The sequence below is a fragment of the Bos mutus genome, chromosome 6 (assembly GCF_027580195.1).
Source record: "Bos mutus isolate GX-2022 chromosome 6, NWIPB_WYAK_1.1, whole genome shotgun sequence".
In the NCBI taxonomy this organism is placed as follows: domain Eukaryota; kingdom Metazoa; phylum Chordata; class Mammalia; order Artiodactyla; family Bovidae; genus Bos; species Bos mutus.
The window spans coordinates 116,654,898-116,670,366 of record NC_091622.1 but is presented as its reverse complement, the minus strand read 5'-3'; the positions used below and the strand labels follow the sequence as shown (position 1 = coordinate 116,670,366).

General features: G+C 62.0%; 1 protein-coding gene across 1 annotated transcript in view; it reads left to right on the top strand.

Annotated features, from left to right (window-relative positions):
* Positions 1 to 15,469, top strand: part of POLN (DNA polymerase nu) — a 151,217-nt gene extending 135,748 nt beyond the window's left edge. The window contains exons 21-24 of the mRNA XM_014478382.2: positions 1,558 to 1,636; positions 9,496 to 9,563; positions 12,927 to 12,988; positions 15,196 to 15,469. Coding sequence (XP_014333868.2) covers positions 1,558 to 1,636; positions 9,496 to 9,563; positions 12,927 to 12,988; positions 15,196 to 15,369 — 383 coding nt within the window. The 3' untranslated portion in view covers positions 15,370 to 15,469. The remainder of the gene's footprint in view (positions 1 to 1,557; positions 1,637 to 9,495; positions 9,564 to 12,926; positions 12,989 to 15,195) is intronic.

Genomic DNA, 15,469 nt, shown 5'->3' with positions numbered 1-15,469 from the left:
GGCAGGTGTGAGGCCGCGGGGCCCAGCGCACCTTCCAGGGATCCGCGCAGGAGGCGGGCGGAGGGCCCACGTGCGCAGGCCTCCAGCTCTGGGAGCCCCTGGGCGTCCGGGTGGAGGGAGGGCAGGGGCGTGACCACGGTCCACACACCCGGCGCCCTCCTCAGGAGGCCCTGGGAGCCTGGCAGCCCAGCCGCGTCCCCACTTGTGACCCCAGGGCTCACGTGGAGAGCCAAGGCCTACAGGCCCAGAGGCAGGGCTGGAGGCGGGCCGGAGCCCTGGAGGGGTGTCTGCTGTAGGGGCACCCAGCAGACCCGGGGCGGGAGGTGTGGGCCGTGGGGCACGGAGGGCGAGCCCCACGGAGGGGCCGGTGCAGCGCTGCCCCGGCCTCAGCCTCACGCCTCGCTTGGCCAGCGGAGAGGACGCTGCCCCACCTCCACCCTGGCCCCCCAGCCACACCCTGCTTCCCCTCTGGTCTCTTCACATCCTCTCAGCCCGCCCACTCCTCCTAAGGCAGCAAGCCTCTCCACATCCAGCCAGGGCAGAGGGTCCCCAGGCCCCGAGTCCCCACGAGCCCCACAGAGAGGCCGGCAGGCTGGCCGCAGAGACCAGCGGACTCTGCCGGCAACCCTGCTGTGCCCTGGGGGCAGCTGCTGCCCTGAGGTGGGGGGAGGCGGCCCACGGACTGCAGGCTTGTTTCTCCGTGAACCTGGGAGCTTCAAAGGGCTTAAGGCCACGAATGGAGACCTGAGCTTCAGTCTCGTCCCAGGAGCAGAGCTGCTTGTTGAGACACCCACTGTGAGCTGGGCACCAGAATGAGCAGCTCCACCGTGCTGGTGCCCGCTGACTGTGTGACTGGCCCTGCTCACGTCCCGGGGCTGCACACCGGGAGCCTGAGGCTTGCTGGGGATCAAGGGCCACGTGGCGGGTGGGCTGCGGGAGCAGGGATGACCCAGTGCCTCAGTCCCGGCCCCATCATCCTGCAGCCGGTGTGGTGGACACGGTGCGGTCAGAATCCGTGAGTGTGCTGAGACCCTGCTCCCGGGGCTCCTGGGGAGCTGCATTATGTGGCAAAAGGGAGTCTGCAGGTGTAGGGTCCTCAGTCAGCTGACCTCAGCTCACCAGGCCAAGGTGGGACATCCCAGGTGGGCCTGGCCTGACCAGGTGGGCCCTCGAGAGAAGGTTTAGGGGCCAGAGTCCGAGGCCCTGACCATGGAGGAGTCAAGCAGACTCTAGCGAGAGGCCCATGGCCCCCAGGAAGCAGGAACCTCTGTCCGCTGGCTCCAAGGAAGTGAACCTGGCCATCACCGAGGTCGTCCGAGAGGGAGCCTTCCCTAGCAGAGCCTCCAGATGAGGAGCTGGCCAGGGGCCAGGTCCAGAGGAGCGTAGGGGCCCCCACACCTGCAGGAGCGGAGAGGCCAGAGGGAGACCCACGGTTCTGACCTGCTGAGTACAGGGCCACATGCCCCGCGGTGTGGACAGATCAGCCCGCCCGCCCGGGTGGCGGGCTGCAAGCTGGGCCTCACACAGTGCCTGAACCGGAGCCCTTTGGTTCCACAGGCTCAGCTGCCGACCTCTGCAAGATGGCCATGATCCGCATCTTCACGGCTATGGCCACGTCGCCTACCCTGACGGCCAGGTCAGTGAGCGAGCCGCCGGTCCCCGGGACCTGCCCTCCCTGGCGGGGTGTGGGCCTGCCGCCCACCCCAGCTCCAGCTCTGCCCCAGTTGATCCCTGGGTGTGCTCCACCCAGGCCCTGCTGGCCCCCGAGGTCCCAGCCTGGGTGCAGGTCAGGGGTGAATTCTCCCCCCGGATCCCCGGGTCCCCTCCTGGCAGCCCCCCGGTCTCCCCCTCCCACCTTGGCCTCCATGTACGTTTGCGCGCTTCACCCTAGAAGCCTCCGGCTCTGTGTGTGGCCATGGGGAGAGCCTGCCCTGCCGAGGACCCCTCCCTGGGGCTCAGCCTACCCCCACCAGGGGCGAAGTGCGTGGCGGGTTAGGTGGGAAAACCTTCTGAAACGCTGTGTGTCATGGGCCCACCCTGAGGGGCATGCTCACCCCCACGTGCCTGCAGCATGTCCCCAGCCGTGAGGACAGCTGGACCCCTCCCCTGCCGCTGCTGGGACAGGGGACCCGCTGGGACACGGAGACCCTTTGGGACACAGGGACCCGCTGGGGCAGGGGACCTGTGCCTGGGGCCGCCCTCTCTGCAGAGCTCGCTGTGTCCCAGGGCTTCTGGTGCTCTTACATCCTCTGGTGCACCTACATCCAAGGTGAAGGACGCTTCCCTCACCTGAGGTCGCCCACCTTCCCTCAGGAAGCTTTCTCCTTTACGTCTTCAGACATTTCCTCCTGTTCATGGTCACCATGGAGCCTACATTCTTTTTTAAAAATTATTTAATTGAAGAATAATTACTTTACAATACTGTGATGGTTTCTGCCATACATCGACATGAATCGGCCACAGATGTACATGTATCCCCCCATCCTGAACCCCCACACCACCTCCCTCCCCACCCCATCCCCTGGGTTGCCCCGAGCACTGGCTTTGGGGGCCCTGCTTCATGCATCGAACTTGCACTGCTCATCTGTTCTACATACAGTGACGTGAAAGCGAGTCACTCAGCCGTGTTCACCTCTGTGCAACCCCAGGGACTATACAGTCCTGGAATTCTCCAGGCCAGAATACTGGAGTGGGTAGCCTTTCCCTTCTCCAGGGGATCTTCCCAGCCCAGGGATCGACCCAGGTCTCCCACATGGCAGGCAAATTCTTTACCAGCTGAGCCACATGGGAAGCCCAAGAATACGGGAGTGGGTAGCCTATTCCTTCTCCAGGGGATCTTCCTGGCCCAGGAACTGAACTGGGGTCTCCTGCACTGCAGGCGGATTCTTTACCAGCTGAGCCGCCAGGGAAGCCCTATGCACCTTATTGCCAAATTCAGGCTTAAATTGAAAAAAGTACGGAAAACCACCAGACAATTCAGGTATGACTCAAATCCTTTACAATTATACAGTGGAAGTGAGAAACAGATTCAAGGGATTAGATCTCACAGACAGAGTGCCTGAAGAACTATGGACAGAGGTTTGTGACATTGTACAGGAGGCAGGGATCAAGACCATCTCCAAGAAAAAGAAATGCAAAAAGGCAAAATGGTTGTCTGAGGAGGCCTTACAAATATCTGTGAAAAGAAGAGAAGCGAAAGGCAAAGGAGAAAAGGAAAGATATACCCATTTGAATGCAGAGTTCCAAAGAATAGCAAGGAGAGATAAGAAAGCCTTCCTCAGCGATCAATGCAAAGAAATAGAGGAAAACAACAGAATGGGAAAGACTAGAGATCTCTTCAAGAAAATTAGAGATACCAAGGGAACATTTCATGCAAAGATGGGCTCAATAAAGGACAGAAATGGTATGGACCTAACAGAAGCAGAAGATACTAAGAAGAGGTGGCAAGAATACACAGAAGAACTGTACAAAAAAGATCTTCACGACCCAGATAATCACGATGGTGTGATCACTGACCTAGAGCCAGACATCCTGGAATGTGAAGTCCAGTGGGCCTTAGGAAGCATCACTACAAACAAATCTAGTGGAGATGATGGAATTCCAGTTGAACTATTCCAAATCCTGAAATATGATGCTGTGAAAGTGCTGCACTCAGTATGCCAGCAAATTTGGAAAACTCAGCAGTGACCACAGGACTGGAAAAGGTCAGTTTTCATTCCAGTCTCAAAGAAAGGCAGTGTCAAAGAATGTTCAAAATTCTCCAAGCCAGAATTCAACAGTACATGAACCATGAACTTCCAGATGTTCAAGCTGGTTTTAGAAAAGGCAGAGGAACCAGAGATCTGTTGATCCAATGATCTGTTGAATCATGGAAAAAGCAAGAGAGTTCCAGAAAAACATCTATTTCTGCTTTATTGACTATGCCAAAGCCTTTGACTGTGTGGACCACAAACTCTGGAAAATTCTTAAAGAGATGGGAATACCAGACCACCTGACCTGCCTCTTGAGAAATCTGTATGCAGGTCAGGAAGCAACAGTTAGAACCAGACATGGAACAGCAGACTGGTTCCAAATTGGGAAAGGAGTGGTTCAAGGCTGTATCTTGTCACCCTGCTTATTTAACTTATATGCAGAGTACATCATGAGAAATGTCGGGCTAGAGGAAGCACAAGCTGGAATCAAGATTGCCGGGAGAAATATCAATAACCTCAGATATGCAGATGACACCACCCTTATGGCAGAAAGTGAAGAGAAACTAAAAAGCCTCTTGATGAAAGTGAAAGAGGAGAGTGAAAAAGTTGGCTTAAAGCTCAACATTCAGAAACTAAGATCATGGCATCTGATCCCATCACTTCATGGCAAATAGATGGGGAAACAGCGGCTGACTTTATTTTTCTGGGCTCCAAAATCACTGCAGATGGTGACTGCAGCCATGAAATTAAAAGATACTTGCTTCTTGGAAGAAAAATTATCACCAACCTAGACAGCATATTAAAAAGCAGAGACATTACTTTGCCAACAAAGGTCCGTCTAGTCAAGGCTATGATTTTTCCAATGGTCATGTATGGATGTGAGAGGTGGACTGTGAAGAAAGCTGAGCCCTGAAGAATTGATGCTTTTGAACTGTGGTGTTGGAGAAGACTCTTGAGAGTCCCTTGGACTGCAAGGAGAGCCAACCAGGCCACCCTAAAGGAAATCAGTCCTGAATATTCATTGGAAAGACTGATGCCGAAGCTGAAACTCCAATACTTTGGCCACCTGATGTGAAGAACTGACTCATTGGAAAAGACCCTGATGCTGGGTAGGATTGAAGGCGGGAGGAGAAGCAGATGACAGAGGATGAGATGGTTGGATGGCATCACCAAGTCAATGGACATGGGTTTGGATGGACTCTGGGAATTGGCAATGGACAGGGAGGCCTGGCATGCTGCAGTCCATGGAGTCACAAAGAGTCGGACGCGACTGAACTGAACTGAACTGAATGTACATGTTTCACTGCTATCCTCTCAAATCAACCCACCCTCACCTTCTCCCACTGAATCCAAAAGTCTGTTCTCGAAATTTAGAAAGACGGTACCAACAATCCTGTGTGCAGGGCAGCAAAGCCTACATTCTCTGCGTGATTTCAGCACCTCCGTAGAGCAGCATGTCCCAGGCAGAGGCCTGGCCCAGGAACGTGGTGTCGCGTCCCAGTGTGGGAGGGGGACGCTCCTGCCCAGCCCTATGGGCCCCCGTCCAGCCCTGCACCCCGGCCATGGGTCACCTCACAGCCTGGGGAGGAGCGCTGTCCCCCAGGCCTGGAGGAAGGACACAGCGTGGGACACCTGAGACCCGGTGCCCGCGGCTCCTGCCCGGGGTCTGGGCTGCCATCCTGCCCATGCAGCAGCAGGGTGGGAAGGACCCAGTGGGCATGCGCTCGTCTCTCAGGGTCTCTCCTGCTGGCTCCCTGACCAGATCCTGAATTCGTGCCTCCTGCTCGCCTGTGTGGTTTCCAGGGGTGACCTGGCCAAGGGTGTGCGGGGCCCGGGCCCACTCCCTGTCTTGGCAGCAGCCAGAAACCAGGGCCCGCTCTGCCTCACGCTGCTGTAGATCCAGGAAGTTTCTGCGGGCCACAGGAGGGGTGCTGGCAGACGAGGGTCTGGGGCTGTTTAGAGGAATTCAGAAACACAGCGGTCACCTCTGCCCGCTGTCTGCATGAAATGTGTTTCAAAACAAAACATGTTGACTGCAGCCTGCCACTTCAGAAATTGTAGCAGGCCGTCCACACTGTGCCCAAGAACGCGGCCATGCAGCGGAGGGGCAGGCACGCGCTGGGTGCCCGGAGCCCAGGCTGGGCCACGCTGCCTGGACTCCCAACACGCCCTCACCGGCTGGAGCCACGGGGCCACCCCCGCTCGCTGCCCACAGGCTGCAGTGGAAGGCTGGGGCTCCTGACCCCCACACCGCCCTTGCCCAGGGAGCCCCTTCCTCTCTGTTTGCGGGGGACAGGCCTCCCGGGTCTTAGAACACATCGGGGCTAGAAGAAAGCTTTGGGGACTATGGATTCCAACTCACACGTGCAGAGAAGGGAGGCTGAGAAAGAATGCATCACAACATGGCCCAGCTCACCCAACCTGGCCCAGCATGGGGCCTCCTTGCCCTGAGCTCTCAGAGGCCCACAGCCCCTCAGCGGCGAGACAGCCTCCGGAGGACCCTCCCTGCCCCTCTGCCCGGGGTGCAGGACTGCAGGGTCCTCTCTCCACACGGGCAGCCCTCTGCCCTCTGTCCTCTGACCTTCTGAAGGCAGCAGCGACCCCAGGGCCCCATCAGGCTGATGCACCTGTGCCCTTGCGCTTCCGGCCACAGGAGGGGCAGCGGAGGTGCCCGGGGGGACAGAGGAGACGACTGGGCCCTCCAGGCAATGAGAGGCGGCCTCACAGGACGCGAGGGCCCAGGGACCTGGGCTACCCACGACACAGGCGATCAGGCCGAGCCCCGCGGGTGCTGCAGCCCCAGGACACGCCAACCGCCCCTGCCGGGGTGGACACGAGCCTCCCAGCAGCTGGCCGTGTGGCCCCCAGTGACCGTCCGTGCCCCCAGGCCCTGAGGGTCTGCATCCTCCAGGCACCTGTCCGCCAGCAGCTGCCTGTGAGCACCAGGCCATGAGCCGCCTCCTCCCGCGGGCAGCTGGTCAGCCCACAGCAGGAGGGAGCCCTGAGCGTCAGCGCGACAGAGGGCAAGGGCCTCGCTGCGCCCCTCAAGGCCTGCAGCCAGGCCTCCTGCACTCTGAGCACTCAGAGCTGGGGTGACCTAGAGGGGAGCCGCCCTGGGCACAGATGGGAGACTGGCTGCAGCTCTGATGGGGCGTCTCCACAGAAGCGCGTTCTATGCAGCCTGGCCTGCCGTCAGCGCAGGACGAGTGGACAGGACGTCAGCTGGCTTCCCAGGAAACAGCGGGTCTGACACCCGCGCTCACCACCCACCTGGGCACCTCCCGTGCCCGTTTGCAGTTAGAAACACAGTGACATCTCAGTCAGCTGTGGAGCGAGGTGTGAGTGACTAACGGTCTTGCTCTTCGGTCTTGGCCGCACCAGCAGCTCAGAAGTTCACCGTGTGATTTCAGGAAGTGTGAGAACTCTTGCTGCTAAATCTGGAAGAAGTTACAAGTGCCTACTCTGAGTTCTGCCCCTCGGAACACTAAGTCCCCTTGGGAGCCTAAGAGCACAGCAGAGGCCTTGATGTCGGCTTCAGAGAGCGAATGCCGCCGCCGCCAGCCAGGCTGCCTTCCGGGAGGACTGCGCCGATAGCCGTGATCCCAAGGCTGTGCAGAAAACTCCGGCCCCCTGCCCGGGGTCTGCCAGCCCCCAGCCCACTCCCTGTGGGCCCCACGTGCCCTGTGGGTGCATCTGCTCCCGCACACCCCTAGGAAGCTGGGCTGCAGGTGCCTGGTCCCAGCGGCTCCGTCCCCCAGGTGGGCTGTCCCCACGGGCAGGAGTCCAGCAGCAGCACTGGCTTCGGTTCAGAGGCTCAGGGCGGCAGGCTGAGGCCCCTCTGGCTCCCTGGCCCTTCCCCTCTTGGTGCCAGCATGGAGGTGGCTGCTCCGGCAGTCGCAGCACCTCGAAGGCACAACGAGGAGGTAGAGGTGATAGAAAGTGCGCCTGACCCCCATCCTCCCGCAAGTTAGCCCTTTAAAGAGCCTTCCTGGGGTTAGTGGGGCCCCCACCTCCGGTGGCAGGGGCCCAGCCTCATCGCCACCCCACCAGCCCCAGAGAGGGGCGAGCGGGCCCACGTGGCCTGTGGTTCTCGGCCACGGCGTCCTGCCCGTTGGTCTTGAAGCTCTCTGCCCCCAGCCAGGACCCACCACCCTGCTGCCCACTGTCGGGGATGGTGGGTACTGCACCTCGCCTCAGTGCTGCCCCTTCCTGCAAGCTCCGTGCCTGCTGCGGACAGGCCGTGCAGGGACAGGGCGTGGCGCCTTCCCTGGGAAGCAGCTGGAGGCAGAGGCCGGCTCACACAGAGCGCAGGCCGCCCACCCTGCTGAGGGCCATGGGCACCACACCGCCGACCCCTCCCTGAGCGCTCGGGGGCGTCTCCTCCGTCTGCCCGGCCAGGGGCTGGTTCTGACCCCAGGTTCACGGCCCCAGCAGGCATCATCTGCACGCCTGGCCTTCGCAGGCCGTGTCCTGGGTGGCCACCAAGAGCTGCAGGGCCTGATGCCCAGGGTGCCCCCCTCCTACCCCCCCACCCCGGGCACACAGGAGCCCCCCACCAGCCACGGGCATGTGAGCACAAGTCCTCCCGGAACCCCAGCCCCTCAGCAGCGCCTCTGTGGCCCCCACACCTCCTCTCACCCCGGCGTCTGTGTACCCCAAGGCGGGTGGGGACAGACCCCCTCCAGGGGGTGCCTGAAGGCGCTTAGAGAGGGCATGGAGCCAGGACCCACCCAGCGGAGGGGGCCGGAGTGGGTGCAGACCCTTCCGCTCTGGCTCAGCCCCGGGGCCCCGAGTCCAGGGTGTGGGGTAGGGAGTGTGGTGGTGTCTCAGGGGCAGGAAGGGGCCCAGAGGGCAGCTCTGAGGTGCCCAGGCTGTGGGCTGGGGTCGTGTGCCCGCAGAGTGGCCTCTGAGAGGTCACTCAGAGCTAGAGGTCAGTCCCTGCTGGGGTCCTGCCCCCGTGATGGTTTTGGGGGGTCCTCTAATGTCTATTGGAAAGAGCCAACTCATTGGAAAAGACCCTGATGGTGGGAGAGATTGAGGGCAGGAGAGGGGACAACAGAGGATGAGATGGTTGGATGGCCTTACTGACTCGATGGACATGAGTTTGAGCAAACTCTGAGAGTTGGTGATGGACAGGGAAGCCTGGTGTGCTGTGGTCCATGGGGTCGAAAAGAGTTGGACACGACTGAGCGACTGAACAGCGGCAGTTGGGGCCTTCAGCCTCTCTTTCTGCGTGTGTCCCTGTTTGTCCACCTTTGGCCGTGTCGAGTCTTGGTTGCGACGCGCAGGGTCCCTGCGGTGCCTGGGCTCGGTGCCTGTGCCTCATGGGCGTGGCTGCTCTGAGGCACGTGGACTCAGCTCCCTGATGCGAGATGGAACCCACAGCCCCTGCGCTGGAAGGCAGACTCTTAAGCACTGGACCCCAGGGAAGTCCCGGGTGGGGACAGGGGCTCTTCTCAAAGGCTCGGCCCCAGCGTGTCCTCAGCTTCCTCCGGGGGAGGGGGCAGGCGGGGCCCCAGGCCCTCATGCTGACCCTCTGCCCACAGGCGCCTCCCTCCCGAGCCCCGTTCTCTCCTCCCGGAGGCTGTCCTGTGACGGAGCAGTGACCCCAGCTGCTTCCCCACCCTGGTCCTCCCACTCCCCCGAGCCTCAGCCTCCTGGGCTGCCGGTGCCAAAGCCCGGGCGGATGGCCCAGCGCTGTGGGGTGCCACGCACGCCCCCGGGAACCCGCCCCCTGCGCCACGGCCGCCCCCGGGCACAGGCAGAGGCCCAAACGCCAGGGTCTCCTCCATGTGCCTTGCAGGTTGCTTGCCCAGATTCACGATGAGCTGCTGTTTGAAGTGGAGGATTCACAGGTTCCTGAGTTCACAGGTGAGCCCCCAGGGGCCGGGGTTGCTCCTGTTTCAGGAATAGTTAAAGCTTCTCCTGCGGGGCTCACAGGCCCCTTCCCTGCCTGCTGCAAGGGGCACCTGCAGAATGCCCAGGCTGGTCTAGGGGCCCTTGAGAGGCCCAGAGGGCTGCACCCCGGCCAGCGGCCCCCAGAGAACGCTGCGTGCCCTGCTGCAGGCCCCGCAAGGTGGGGGCAGCACTGGGACCCCCGCCACGGGAGCCGGGCTGCGGGGCAGCGGCAGGGTCCGCCCCCCGGCTGTCGGCCCAGAGCCTGGCCCCCGACTCGGTCCTCAGGGGAGCCCAGGCCTCCTGCCATGGCAACCGTGCCCACAGCCGTGGGGCCCCTCCCGCCTCCCGTGAGTGCAGGAGCGGACGGCCCAGCCCCACTGGTGGAGGTGGGAGGCCGGGCAGGGGTCTCAGGGCTGGGTCCCCAGCTCCACTGGCTCTCAGGGGACAACTGGCCACGCCCCCCCAGCGCCACCACCTGCCTGCAGACCTGCCTGTAAAGGAGAGACTCCAGGCCTCAGTGCCCCCACCTCCAGGGACCACCCCGACAGTGGGGAGGCCACCCTGCACGGACCCACCCTGCATGGGACCCCACCCTGCACGGACCCACCCTACATGGGACCCCACCCTACATGGGACCCACCCTACATGGGACCCCACCCTGCATGGGACCCACCCTACATGGGACCCCACCCTGCATGGACCCACCCTGCATGGGACCCCACCCTGCACGGACCCACCCTGCACGGACCCACCCTGCATGGACCCACCCTACATGGGCCCCCACCCTACATGGGCCCCCACCCTGCACGGACCCACCCTACATGGGACCCCACCCTGCACGGACCCACCCTGCATGGGACCCCACCCTGCACGGACCCACCCTACATGGGCCCCCACCCTACATGGGCCCCCACCCTGCACGGACCCACCCTACATGGGACCCCACCCTGCACGGACCCACCCTGCATGGGACCCCACCCTACATGGGCCCCCACCCTGCACGGACCCACCCTACATGGGACCCCACCCTGCACAGACCCACCCTACATGGGACCCACCCTACATGGGACCCCACCATGCACGGACCCACCCTGCACGGACCCACCCTACACGGGACCCCACCCTACATGGGACCCCACCCTGCACGGACCCACCCTACATGGGACCCACCTACATGGGACCCCACCATGCACGGACCCACCCTGCACGGACCCACCCTACATGGGACCCCACCCTACATGGGACCCCACCCTGCACGGACCCACCCTACATGGGACCCCACCCTGCACGGACCCACCCTGCACGGACCCACCCTACATGGGACCCCACCCTACATGGGACCCCACCCTGCACGGACCCACCCTACATGGGACCCCACCCTACATGGGACCCCACCCTGCACGGACCCACCCTACATGGGACCCCACCCTACATGGGCCCCCACCCTACATGGGACCCCACCCTGCACGGACCCACCCCACACAGGGTCCCATCCTACACGGTGGCTGTGGGTTTGGAAATGACAAGTCTGAAACAAACCATTTGAAGGGAATGCTGTGCGCTCCCTTGCTGGTTACAAAGGAAAGAGAAAGTCCCACATCTGGAACAGTCCTGTCCCCCTCGTCATGGGGGCGGCCGCTGGCCTCCAAGGCAGGTGGCCTCCAAGGCAGGTGGCGAGGCGAGGCTCCCTGAGACACACGGGGCCTCCCACCTGCACTTGGGAGCCACCATCTGGCGCTGTGCTCAGGGTGCCCTGGGGTCACAATCCAGCCAGGGACCACGAGACAGGTGACCCTGGTGTGGCTGGGGCTGGGTTTCATCTCTGAACGCTGGGTGGGCACGACATACCCAGTGGGGCCCAGGGGGCAGACACCGGCTGAGGCTGCATGGCACTTGGGTCCCTGCCCTCAGGGACCCTGCGGAGCGGGCTCTAAGCGCGGGTGACCACAGGGAGCGCCAGCTCCGCCCGCTGCTTATTTGAGGTCCCTCAGCGGGTCCATCTCACAAAGGCGGGGACACAGGAGGGCCTGGTGGCGCCTGCACACCCAGTGAGGGGCCAAGGTCCCGACTCCCCGCGGGAAGCCCTGGACCCCCTGCAGTCCCCAGGGAGACCGGGGCCTCTGCCGGTGCCCAGAGAGCAGGCTGGGGACCCCAGCCCGACCCAACCCCGTCACCACCAGGGTCCTCTGCCAGCACAGGGGCAGCTGCTGGTGCCACTGCAGGCGCCCCGGGCCCAGCGCCCCACGAGACCGCCGTGAGCCCCGAGGCCATGGTGGGACAGGCAGCAGCCTCCTGCAGTCTCTGTACCCAAGCGCCAGCTGACTCGGGATGGGAGGAATGTCCTCTCATCCTGGGGCACAGGGCTTGGCGCAAACGCTGAGGAAGCCCGAGCTGGCCGACCCCGCCGCGGGCCGCTCCCGTCCCCAGACCCTCCGGCGACGGGCCACCAGCCCCGGTGACTCCAGCTGTCCTTGCGGCTTCGCTGGCACCTGAACCCTCACAGGGGTTTCAGTGGGAACACAGGCCATCCTACCTGGGCTGCTCCAGCCTGGCCATCGGCGGGGGGTGGTCAGTGGGTGGGGGGCGGGGGGCAGCGGCAGAGAAGTGGGGAGGCTACGGCGCCCCTGGGGGCCAAGGGCCCTGCTCCCCACTGCCTGCAGCTGGGCCAATTAAGGTGCCTCAAGCATGATGCAGCCAGTGGGACCTGGAAGCCGTCAGGAAGAACCACGGGGCTGCTCGAGCGGCGGGGAACTGTGGCGCTGTGGGCCGGGGGAGCCTGTGAACTTGGGGAGCCTGTGGACTCAGGGGGACCTGTGGACTCGGGGGGACCGTGTGGACTCGGGGGGACCCTGTGGACACGGGGGGACCGTGTGGACTCAGGGGGACCCTGTGGACTCGGGGGGACCGTGTGGACTCGGGGGGACCCTGTGGACATGGGGGGACCCTGTGGACTCGGGGGCACCCTGTGGACTCGGGGGGAATGTGTGGACTCAGGGGGACCCTGTGGACATGGGGGGACCCTGTGGACTCGGGGGCACCCTGTGGACTCGGGGGGAACGTGTGGACTTGGGGGGAGCCTGTGGACTCGGGGGGACTGTGGACTCGGTGGGACTTTGGACTTGGGGAACTGTGTGGAATGAGGGAGACCATGTGGACTCGGGGGGACTCTGTGGATTCAAGGGGAGCCTGTGGACTTGGGGGGACCCTGTGGACTTGGGGACCCTGTGGACTCGGGGGGACCCTGTAGACTCAGGGGGACTGGGGAGCCGGGGCCGAGTGTCCTCCTGGCATGGCTCTGCCCGTGGACTCGAGCGGCCTCCGTCTTGCTCTGTCCAGCCCTTGTCCAGGGAACCATGGAAGCCCTGCAGCACGTGCCGGCGCTGGAGCTGCAGCTTCAGGTGAGGGGCGGAGCTGCGGGCCACACTCAGTCCTGCCAGCCCTCCCCCAGCCCCCACCAGGCCCGTGCCAGCCAAAGCGCTGGTGGGCGGCCCTCAGAGGGGCCCCGGGTCCTCATGGGAAGAGCTCCAGGCCCCGGCTCCTCCAGGAGGTGCGGGAGGTGGAGGGTAACAAGCGGGCAGAAGGCCTCGAAGCCGTGCAGACCGCCCCCCGAAGGGACCGCAGGCAGCTTGGAGCCGCTGGAAGCGTGGCAAGAAAGGGCCGGTCTCCCCTCAGCTCCTCTGGGAGCGGCCTGCTCTGTGCAGCGTGCCCTGTTCACTTCATCCCGACCTCGCCCTGTGGGTGGCAGCTTGGCAGTGGGAAGGAGCACCCCCGGGCCCAGCCAGGGGTGGGACCACCCATCATCCAGGGTGGTCTGTGCTTGTCCTCCTGGTGGGTGGAGATGTGGGGACCCCAAGGTCCCTGGAAGCCCAGGAAGCCTGACCTCACCCCACTAGTAGCCCGTGGTGGCCACTGCAGTGCTCCCCACCCTCAAGTGGGGACGGAGCTGTTGAGCTGTGGTCAGGGCCCACTCAGGATCAGGTCCCAGGGAGAGCTCTCCAGGGCCCTCTGCACACCTTGGAGCTGGTGCCCACAGGGCGCCGGGACACGCCCATCCCTGACCCCCTCGCCTGGCCCAGCCCCTGAGGCCTCCCTGCCGCACAGAGGCCCTGGCAGGTGAAGGGGCTCAACCAAGATTGAGGCATCACAACGGGGTGGGTATTCTGGAGCCTGTAAGCCTGCCAGTGTGTGTGAGAGTGTGTGTCTAAATGTGTGTGTATGTGTGAGTGCATGAGAGTGTGTGTGTCTGAATGTGTGTGGGTGCATGTGTGTGTATCTGAGACTGTATGAATGTATGTGTAAGAGTGTGTGTGCATGAGTGTGAGTGCCTGAGAGTGTATGTGCATGAATGTATGTGTGCATGTGTGAATGTGCATGTAAATGCATGTGTATCTGTGTGTGAATGTATGAGTATGTGAATGTGCGTGTGTGCATGTGTATCTGAGAGTGTGTGAATGTGTGTATAGAGCGTGTGTGCATGTGAGTGCCTGAGAGTGTATGTGTGTGTGTGTGTGTGAGTGCATGCGTGTGTATCTGAGTGTGTGAATGTGTGTATAGAGTGTGTGTGCATGTGTGTGAGTGCCTGAGAGTGTATGTGTGTGTGTGTGAGTGCATGCGTATCTGAGTGTGTGAATGTGTGTATAGTGTGTGCATGTGTGTGAGTGCCTGAGAGTGTATGTGTGTGTGTGTGAGTGCATGCGTGTGTATCTGAGTGTGTGAATGTGTATAGGGCGTGTGTGCATGTGTGTGAGTGCCTGAGAGTGTATGTGTGTGTGTGTGAGTGCATGCGTGTGTATCTGAGTGTGTGAATGTGTGTATAGGGCGTGTGTGCATGTGTGTGAGTGCCTGAGAGTGTATGTGTGTGTGAGTGCATGCGTGTGTATCTGAGTGTGTGAATGTGTGTATAGGGCGTGTGTGCATGTGTGTGAGTGCCTGAGAGTGTATGTGTGTGTGTGTGAGTGCATGCGTGTGTATCTGAGTGTGTGAATGTGTGTATAGAGCGTGTGTGCATGTGTGTGAGTGCCTGAGAGTGTATGTGTGTGTGTGTGAGTGCATGCGTGTGTATCTGAGTGTGTGAATGTGTGTATAGAGCGTGTGTGCATGTGTGTGAGTGCCTGAGAGTGTATGTGTGTGTGTGTGAGTGCATGCGTGTGTATCTGAGTGTGTGAATGTGTGTATAGAGCGTGTGTGCATGTGTGTGAGTGCCTGAGTGTATGTGTGTGTGTGTGTGTGCAGGTGAGTGCATGCGTGTGTATCTGAGAGTGTGTGAATGTATAAGCGTGTGTGTGTGCGTATGCATCTGTGTATGAGTGTGTATGTGTGTGTGCATATATCTGAGAGTGTGAGTGCGAGTGTGTGAGAAGGTATGTGTCTGAATGTGTATGTGCATGTGTGTGTATCTGAGAGTGTGAATGTGTATATGAGTGTGTGTGTGTGTGTGTGCATATGCGTGTGTGTGAGTATGCATCTGTCCCTAGCAGAACTGCCAGGGTGTCTAGTCGCCTGTCTGGGCAAGGGGCTGCCTGTGCACCATGGGCCCTGGTCCACCTTCCAGGGGGCCCGGGAGGTGGCCAGGAAGGCCGGGCACTCACCTCTGCTGCCCGCACAGGTGCCTCTGAAGGTGAGCCTGAGTGCAGGCCGCTCGTGGGGACACCTGGTGCCCCTGCAGGGGGCCCCCGGCCCCACCAACGTCCCGCCGAGTCTCCAAGCAACATCTGGGCCCCGGCCAGCCCCGGAGCGCCGACCCCCACGCCTGCATTTTTTGCCTTCATTCGGTCCGTAGCCCCAGGCAACAGCGGAGAAGAGAGCCAGGGTCCACCAGCCGGCGGTGCGGCCTCCCGGAGGCCAGAGCTTCATGAGCGGTCACAGCCACCTTCCCTTGG